The sequence below is a fragment of the Anthonomus grandis genome, chromosome 6, assembly GCF_022605725.1.
Source record: "Anthonomus grandis grandis chromosome 6, icAntGran1.3, whole genome shotgun sequence".
Taxonomy (NCBI): Eukaryota; Metazoa; Arthropoda; class Insecta; order Coleoptera; family Curculionidae; genus Anthonomus; species Anthonomus grandis.
The window spans coordinates 5,460,035-5,469,928 of NC_065551.1; the positions used below are offsets into that span (position 1 = coordinate 5,460,035).

General features: G+C 31.0%; 1 protein-coding gene across 3 annotated transcripts in view; it reads left to right on the plus strand.

Moving 5' to 3' along the window:
* The window catches only part of LOC126737060 (uncharacterized), a 169,040-nt gene extending 159,620 nt beyond the window's left edge, over positions 1-9,420 (plus strand). For 2 of the 3 annotated variants that reach the window (XM_050441755.1, XM_050441756.1), the window contains one exon: positions 8,087-9,420. In XM_050441755.1, the coding sequence (XP_050297712.1) occupies positions 8,087-8,904 (818 nt within the window). In that variant the 3' untranslated portion in view covers positions 8,905-9,420. The remainder of the gene's footprint in view (positions 1-8,086) is intronic. The other variant, XM_050441757.1, reaches the window with a different exon arrangement.
* Positions 9,421-9,894: the final 474 nt, after the last annotated feature.

A 9,894-nucleotide genomic window follows, 5' to 3' on the forward strand; every position in this document is an offset into this window, starting at 1 on the left:
AAAAGGTACCTTGTGTGTCATAATTTCTTAATAATCTTAAAATAGATAAACATAATAGTAGTGGTAAAAAGACTAAAATTTAAAATAAGTTACGGAAAAATAAAATCATCTTTTATTATCTGTAGCGAAAGATAATTAATGTTAAATTTTAATAAGCAGTAGTAATGTAGCATAGATGATGGGATATCTCTAATATATACAATTTATTATTTTAAATGAAATCTGGAATCTTATTGGTCGTTTGTTATATACATTAGGAAAAATTTTAAATTTGAAAATTATAAAATGAGAATAATTAAGGGAAACCTTGACACATCATGATCGTATTTTCTTAATCAAAAATAAATTGAATATCACTTCGCTTCCTCTTTAGATTCTTAAATTTTTTTTAATACATCACGTAGTAATTAACATACCCTGAATATTACTAATAATTTGAATATTTCTGAAATATTTTATTGGAATATTCACGAAAGATATGTTCTAGTAATATTCAGAAATCTTTTATTAAAATGTTAATATCTGGTATCTATAGAAGTATCAAGCAACTTTACCCTTTTTCTGTGAGTAATGATTATCAGATTAGATCAACTTCTGATAAGGCTATTTTCTGAAAAATGCATATAAGTATTTTAAATTTCTTAAGATTTTCTAAAAATTCTAATTGATATATCAAATTTTTGATTTGCAGCACTTTTATTTAACAAAAATTAAATACAGAAAAAGTACCGGTAAAAATGAACTTTTCGACAAGATCAAAAAACACCTTAAATTTGTTTCTGAGAGAGACAGAGGCAAAAAACATAGCAAAATCTTCAATATAATAAAACTTAGCATACAAATTATACCTCATAAAAAAATGTTTATAATTCCCTATAGGTTTCTGCTTATTTTTTTTTTAAATCGATCCATTACTTTGGAAAATATGAAGCTATAAAATTTCAATAATAAATTTGGCGAAAAATGCACAAATCGATACAATTTTACTTCAAAATTTACCGTATAGTCAAGTAAATGCTCAAACAGCCATCCGCCAACCTCCATAAACTAAACATCTCCAAATCGTTGCCGAATATTCTGGACCATTTGCGGTGTTACTTCACAACATACGTGAATGATTGCAGAACTCCAAATGTGTCAGATGGTTTTTCAACTTTTTTTTTATATGCCTCCACAGCAAAAAAAAACAAATGACTTTAGTGTAGTGCACAAGAGAGCCACTCAACTGCACCCCTTTCTCTAATCTAGCGTTCTGGAAACTTATGATCTAAATAACTGCGCATATTTAGCGAATAATGCAGTATTTTTGGAAATCACGCCTGTTTCATTGTATGCAGAGTCGTTCTTTATGATATTTGCTAGAACTGGGTCAACTACTTTTTGTAATACATACAAGAAGATATCTCCTGGTTGTCCTTAAATTTCCAGGAAAAAAAGGTCTACAATGGAATTTTAAAACATAACCGCCTATAGATTCAACTAATGGTGTTTTGTGCCTGCTTCCTTAAAAATCCTTGGATTGGTATCAGCCCAGTAACGACAATTGTGGCAAGCAATTCAAGAAAAAATTATACTATACTTTTCCGAAAAACAGACCTTAAATAAGAAATTACCATTAATCGCTCGTTCTATCATAATTTCGTAAAATTGCAAGCGACGATCAAAATCGTCTTCGTTTAGCACTAATTGAATCTTATAATGATAGAACTTGTACTTTATAATATTCGTTGGACACTTTACGAGTCACGCCCGTAGCAACAGGTAATTGTCTTGTACTGACTGTAGTATCTATCGGAATTTTCTCCAATACGGCTATTTCGGTAGGTTCATTTATTACAGGATTTAGAAGTTTCTTCGTTTTGTTATGAATAGAACCTCTTTTACGAAATTTAGCCACTGCACTTGCAATTTTAATTATAGAGTTGAAATTACAAAATCTTCTCTGCATTATGCGATTGCAAAACTCAATGAGGGATCGTTTAACCCATTCCAATCTGAAAAATATTTGGGGATGACATCCTGTAACCTACTTTATTTTAAAATTTTGTGAAGTTTAAAATAAAGAAATAAGTATAAAGAGAAATGTATGCTAACGGCAGCAGTTGTTTGTGCCAGCCTTGGTTGTGAGGAATTTAGCATGTATTGTTTAAATGAGATGTATGTATTATTTAAATGAGATGAGAGCCTTTTAGGCGCCATGATTTTTGTAGAAGTGTACTCATTAGAAGAACGGAGTTTACTTAATAGAAACCTATAACTGGCAAAAGTTTACTATGTATAAAGGGCCGAAAGAAATGTGAAATACTCAGTTAAATACAAAATAAGCTTCAATCAATTTTAAAAATAAGCAATCACCAATAAACTCAAATAAAACAAATAGTTTTACCATTCCACTTCGTCCTATTTATATACAATAAATTTAAATATATAATATTACAACTCTCAGAAAAAATCTAGGTTTATGTATTAAAGCTTTTAAAAATGATTAAATATAAAATATATCTGCTGAATATCTACCTTTGGCCAAAGTTATATGCTCATATATAAAAAATTAAATCTCTTTCAGAGAGATCATTTATAGGTTTAATTTTTGTTAAAACGTTAAAAAATTAATTATTTTTAAGTAATGAAGGTACATAAACCAAACAAATAAATGACAAGTGTCCTTACTCCAAACTGGAGCCTGGTGTAAAAGGTACTTACAGTACTCCCATGGAAATTTCACACCCAAGCGTTAGTTAGTTAGCAACAGGAAACATTCCCCACAACAAGGCCTTACCTTTGATTAACTGGCGTTACCAACAGACTTAACTGACTATGGTAAGGAATTTAACTGTGGCACATGGTAGGGAATTCTAGGAAATAGCAGAGACCCTCAAGATCTTAGGAGGATCTAAGCATTAGTTAGTGTACACAAGGTAGACACAACGTCTTAAAGAACGACGAAACAAAACTACGTGTTACTTCAAAATATGGGCGATTTTCGGCTTTTTAGGAAGGTGTTTTACTCGTCAGAGTCCTTCTGAGAAAGAACCAAGAAGGTCGATATATTCAGAAGATAATCCTTTCTCATCATTAACCAAGATGCCAAACATAACCAAAATAATACACTACCAAAGAATTTTTTTCCCAAGTAGAAGGCAAATATTAGAAAAAACAATGGCACTATAAATTGAGAAAAAAACATACGTTAACCCACTAAATGCAATAACGAAGATAGCATGACGGTTCACTGTTAAGGATTATGACTTCAATGGTCAACTAACTCGATTTAGAGCCATCTCGTGATGAGATTGGTAACCTGTTTCCAAAACCTCTAAAAGTAAAAATATAATAAGTGTAGAATGTGCATAGACCACTGCGCATCCAATTTTAGGCGGATAAATAGGGGGCCGCCATTTGTATGGTCTTCCCATTCCACGAACTTAATAAATATACCTGGACTACCAATTCAATAAAAAGTAAATGACCACTACTAGGTACCATTTTGCGTGATTGTGTCCTTTCGATGTTGGTCATGACAAAATTGTAACGTAGTAAAGTTGTACCAATTGTAGGGAAACAAAACAATTAAAGTTTTTGAGAGGTTATGTTTACAAATACAAAATAGAAAGTTATATATAGGTAAGAATTTAAGATAATTGCGTTAGATCTGTGATTCTTCGTGTTTTTGTTTAAGACTTTCGTTAAAATTTATGAATGAAAGTAATCCTCACCTAAAATGAGACAAAATTTCAATTAACTTGGGATAGATGCATGCACTTTCAAATATTTATTTTATTATTCTAATAATCTTGAGTCTTATAAATCCTAATACCATGAAAATGATGATCTCCATTTAAATTTTTGCTTGTATTTTTTTAACAAATTCAGTTAAAAACACTTTTATTTTCTTTCTATTTTTATTACTACAACTTTTACTTTCCTTCTATGTACAGTGTTTTCACATTAATAGGTACAACCTATAAAAATCAATATTTAGATGATTTTATGAGTGTTTGTAATTAGCAAGGGTTTATATAATAAAAATAAACAACTCTATATGTTATTCTCATAAACAACACAGACATACAATTCACAATAATTCAGTTTTGAGAAACAGGGAACAAAATAATTTTAAATAAGGATGGTGATACATTATCCACGTATTAAACAAGGAGGAAGCTATACCGCTTGTGCAGACGATATGCCCAAGTGTCGTTTACAAATCGGCAAAAACTAGGCAATCCTCTATACTGACACGTCATACGTCAGCGTCGTCAACTTCATTACCGTTATTTATTATATTTTTTTGTTGGCAACACTGAAAATGTTCAGAGTGACCAACATCAAAAGGACACAACCACTATAAAAATGGCCGCCACCAGGCAGTGGTCATTTTTGGGTAATGTGGCTATATGCATTAGCAGTCCAGGTATATTTATTAAGTTCGTGTGGCATTCTGTTACAGCTAATCAGCTGTTTTTTGGCAATTATTGAATGACAGAAAATACACATGTAATGCAGCTATATTCTCGCAAAAGACCATACTAGTGCTGGGCGATCTTTGTCGATGTTTTTGAAACATTGATCTTCTTGATCGATGTTTTTGCCATCCATGTTTTATTTCTATGCACTATCCAGACCCAGACTAATTTTCAATTTATAATTAACGTGTTTATTTATTTAATTTTGATTAAGTCGGTCTTCGATGTGTTTAAGACATCGATGTTTCATTGCGATGTCCCGGCACTAGACCATACAAATGGCGGCAATGGTCATTAGACAATTGGCGCAGGTCTTGGCCCATTCTACCCTTTCTCTGTTTCTATGCCTATAAATCACGAAAGAAAACCGCTCCAGCTTTCTTGTACCGTATGTTAGCAACCAGTAATACTGTAAACCTAGAGACGGATTTGTAGATTTGTGTTATTTGGCTATAATTTGTTTTTGTTATTTGTTTTATACTGAATAATTAAATAAATGTTGAAAATTTAAAGCTTATTATTTTAATAAGCAACCCACAAAAGTACGCTTCAACCCCCTTTTAGAGGATTAAGGATTTTTCTATTTTTTCTGCGTCAAAACATGTTTCCTTCAATAACAAACTTCAAACATGTTTTTGGATCTTGTCGAAAAGATCTTTCCAACACTGTAATCCCTTGCGTTACGATTTCGATGATATTTCTATATTTATAGAAGTAACATTCTTCTTAGCCGATCAAACTTTTACAACTGCGTAAATAAAAGAACAAGAAGAAGAATCATATTGTAACGAAATTCGGGAACACACTTTTATTGTCAACGTCAAAAACACTAACCTAACTCGCCTTGACTGTCGTTTAATTGTTTCCAAGGTAAAAAACTTACTAAACAATTAAAACTGAATGAATTGTCATGAAGCGCGTCCTTTTTAAAACCCGATGGAACAGTTTCGAAATATTTAGAATTATCTTCATTGTTTTTGCCCAAAGAGACCAATAATTTTAGGAGAATACTGACAGTCAAAGCAAGCAAGTATACAAATTCTAGAAAATTAGAACTACAGGGATTTACAATAATATAACCTAAATAACCTAAATTGGGGCCAAAATGGGGCTCTCGAACAAGATGAACTACTTAAAAACTAAACACTATAGATAAAAATAATAAACCAAACGTAAGTAGAACCCTAAAGAAACCCTACGAATCAACTTTAACTACAGAATACTAATAAAATTGTACAAAAACTAGGAGAATAATTAACGTATTTACATTTTCATAATAATATGCTCCGAGATATCCTTTATCCTAATAATACGAGTTTTTTTTATTATTTCCTTCAGATTTCACACATAGACCTCTTGGTATGTTTAGATAGTGGTTAGCTTAACCTATTTTACCAAAAAGTAGGGTGTAGGACTTGAAGAAGGCCTAAAACTGAAAACACTATTGCTTCAATATACCTAGACGTAGATAATACATAAGCAATATACTTGAAGATAAAGATAAAGAAATTAGTTTGAATAGCTTAAGTTGTTTAGATCACAACTGTTTTTCTAAGGGAACTTAGGGAAGGCACGAATGAGAAAAAAGTGATATTGTCAATGCTTTATGCTTTTCCCTAGGCTTCGACTGGTTAAAAGTATCCCATGTTCGCATCACTTAAAAGATAACGAAAGTCGAACTTTTAATTTCCTCTTATGAAAATAATTTTTAAAATTTTAAACTAAATATTCATTACAAGACATCCTCGTTCATCTCTTGATATACAGGGATATGATTTAATAACGGATAAATTCAATAAAACGGGGGTTTTTCTTTTTTAAAAAAATCCTCGATTTTATTTTTGAATCGGGCATATTTTGACATAAACTGCAAATATACAGGGTGTCGCAAAAAAGTATAACAGAACATAATATTTTTTATCTTAGTTTTTATCTCATAATTTAATCTTAAATGGAACCTATCCAATATTTTTGAATTTTCGGACTATACGGAAAATTCTGGACATATTTTATGTATAATGCCTTATACTATCATCAACTGTTGATGAATTAATTACGACACTTTAAATTATAACACTTTATTGCAATATAAATTGATAAATTATAAAATTTATTTTATCAAATGCTGCAAGCGGCCGGAATTAGCCACAAGAGCTCTGTAATGCCCCAGACAATCAATAATTTCTTGGTGTTTCAGTCTGAAAAAATATTACATTACGAATGCGACCTTTAAGGTTATCTTGTACATTTCATTTTTGACATAACTTCTAGTTCAATATTCCAATCGATTAAGGTCGGATGACTTAGGTGGGCACTATATTAGTCCACGTCTGCCTATCCACTGGTTTGGGAAAACGCAATCTAGGAATAATATTCTTACAATCGCAGCTTAGTGGGGAGGCGCTCATGTTGAAACCATAACGCTTGGATTGGCATATCTGAGTTATTTTCATTAAGATACAGTGTCGCCAGTGCAGGAATCAACTCGTCTACTAAAAAGTCAGATAACGTTGTGCCGTCAATGTTCCTTCAAAGAAATATGGTCCTATGACTCTGTTATTAATAATTCCTGCCAATACATAGACATTTTCATGATTCTGAGAATGATTTCGTCTAAATCAATGTAGATTTTCAGATGCCCAGTATTTAAAATGGTGCCTTTTTATTTGTCATTCAAATAAAAAGTTGCCTCGTTTAAGCATATCTGTTTTAGTAGTCTAGGTTTATTATCAGTTCTTTCAGTCATTTTCTCGCAAAACTCGTTTCTGCGATCTGGATGATCTTTTAATTGCTCTTGAAGTAATTGAATTTTATAAACTTCCTTTTTTTCGATCTTTAATTTTGGTGTAATGAAACCAGAATATTCAGTTTTTTATTATTACGAACGCCAGTTCTTCTTGGTCTGCCAAGATCCTTAACAGTCTCCTCTTTCTTCTTAACCTCAATCCTGCTCATTGTAGATAGACTTACAGGTTCTTTGTTCGGATATTTATTGTTGAAGATTAGTCCGACTTCATTGTATTTTCTAGTTTACTTACTACAGCCAAGCATAATTAATATTTCGATTCTCTGAGGCTAAGGATTGCTCTGAGGATTCTCTGAAGTTAAATGCATTGTAAATATTTTCATTCAAAATATAGTTGAACCTTTAAATGAATGACACTTATTGGAAGACTAAGTCAAATATTCACAAACAAAGGTGTAGGTAATTGAAATGACTGGTTATAAATGGTTATTAAAAAGCTGTTAATAACAGCATTTATTAAAATAAATTTTAAGAATTTGGAATTTAGTTTATTAATTTATGTTGAAATAAAGTGCTATAAATATTATTTAAACGTAATTATTTCGTAAACTGTTAAAGATAGGTATAGGACACTATACATAGAACAGAATGTTCTCGAAAATACAAAAATGTACAAGACGTTTCGTTTAATTTTCCTTTAACATAATTTAAATTAGTTTGTCAAACTAAGTAATTAAAAGTACGAATTGTGCGTGAGCACACTCACGTGGATTCCAAAAGTAATATAATTACCTAAGCAGTAATGAAAAATTAAATTAATAATAATCTTAATAATACCTACCATTAATAATTATAATATTACTTAATTTTTCAGATTTGACTACATCAACTGAATCAGTTCCGGAAACCACTACACTTAAAATAGCCGATAGGACAGAGTTCATCGACATACCGATTACAACAACTCCTCCTTCCTCAGATGCTACTACTATTATGGAGGGTAATATTGCAGAACTTCCTAGCAGTACAATATCTACTACTGGTTCAAGTTCTACTAGTACGGAAACTACGACGGAGCCATTGTTGGTCGATATAACCACGCCGCCTTCAACAACTACTACACCGATAAAAATCACCACATACCACCCTGTGGCAACGACTTACCATCCTCAATTTGACTTTAGCAAAATGTCAAAGTCGAAAAATCTAATCAAATTTCCGGAGGAAACTGTGGTAGTACCTAGAAGCCACATGGACGGAAATTACGTCAGATTTCCCGATGCAGATGATGTTAAATATCAAGAGGAAAGTTCTGGACCACATACTAGAGACGTAAACAGTGATACGGGGAATTTCTTTAATGAAATTGTCACTCCGGAATCATCACAAGTGGTGAACGAAAGAGTTTTACCTCCCAAAGGGAATATTTACCCGAAATTCTTTCCTTCTCAAATAGATCCAGTATACACTGCCACTACAGAAAGAAATTACGCAAAAAAACCTAAAGTGAGAAAGCCATTGTCATTTCAAAGGTTTTCTTCAGCGGAGGAGCGGCACAGGCCGATCGTTTTAAGGTTTTCCCAAAAACATTTTCATTTCGACTTAAACAAGTTTAAAAATAGTGAATTTTACAGGTCTGTACCGATGGATGACCTGACTTATTTATTCGGATATAAACAGGGACAAAGGTAATACACATAAACATATTTATATCATTATATTGTCGTAGATTTTTTGTGTACATATAGATTATGTTATTATTATAATATTATTTATTTTCTTAGATGTCGTGGCCTGTTATTTGTTTTTTCTTATTTTGGTATTGCATAAAATGTCTGTAAGATATAATCTTTTGCATGTTTTTTTTCAATTTTTACCTACTTTTTTTATCTTTACTTACAAAAGTGTATTTTTTACGAATTATAATTATTTTATATTGAAAATATTACCTTCTTCTGTTGACCAATAGAGAAGTAAGTCCCGAAATAATTTGCATGATAATTTATAATTTTTTATAGACGTTTTATGCAACCAGTAATAATTGTTGTGTAAATAAAAATGTAGATTTGGTATATAACTTAGTTATTTATATGTATTATAGTATAGAATAGTTATTTTTTATTTAATTACCCTTGTAGTAAAACCAATAGTAGAGTGATCCAATAATGTGACATAGTAATGAATAAAATTTGATTTAATATTCTTTAATATATTTTTTTTATTTATAAATTTTGCGATAAAGATTGATACAATACAAAAAATATTGTTTACTGAGATTTACTTCCCCGTTAAAATTTTGTCAAAATTCTTAACATTTTACTCATAATTTTGACAATAATAATAAAAAGAATTAAACTGAGAATAATAAAATGCATGCTAATAGCTAGATTTTGATGAACTTCGAATATAGAAGTGAACACGTTTTTCCTCTTTAGAACATATATCTATTATTTCCGACTTCTCATTATATTTCAACAGTTATATCTCAGCAACTGCTTAGAAAAGTATAGCATGAAGGCTAGTTTTGATAAAAGTGGAAAATCCACTGATCCTAAAAATTATTTATTCGAGTATCATCCCAGAAGGGGCACTACTATGCTTTCAAAGAAAATTTAATCTTGGCAATGAATCGTTGCTTTATTGTAGCCAAATCAATCTCTTTTCCTATGGAGCGAATGGTCA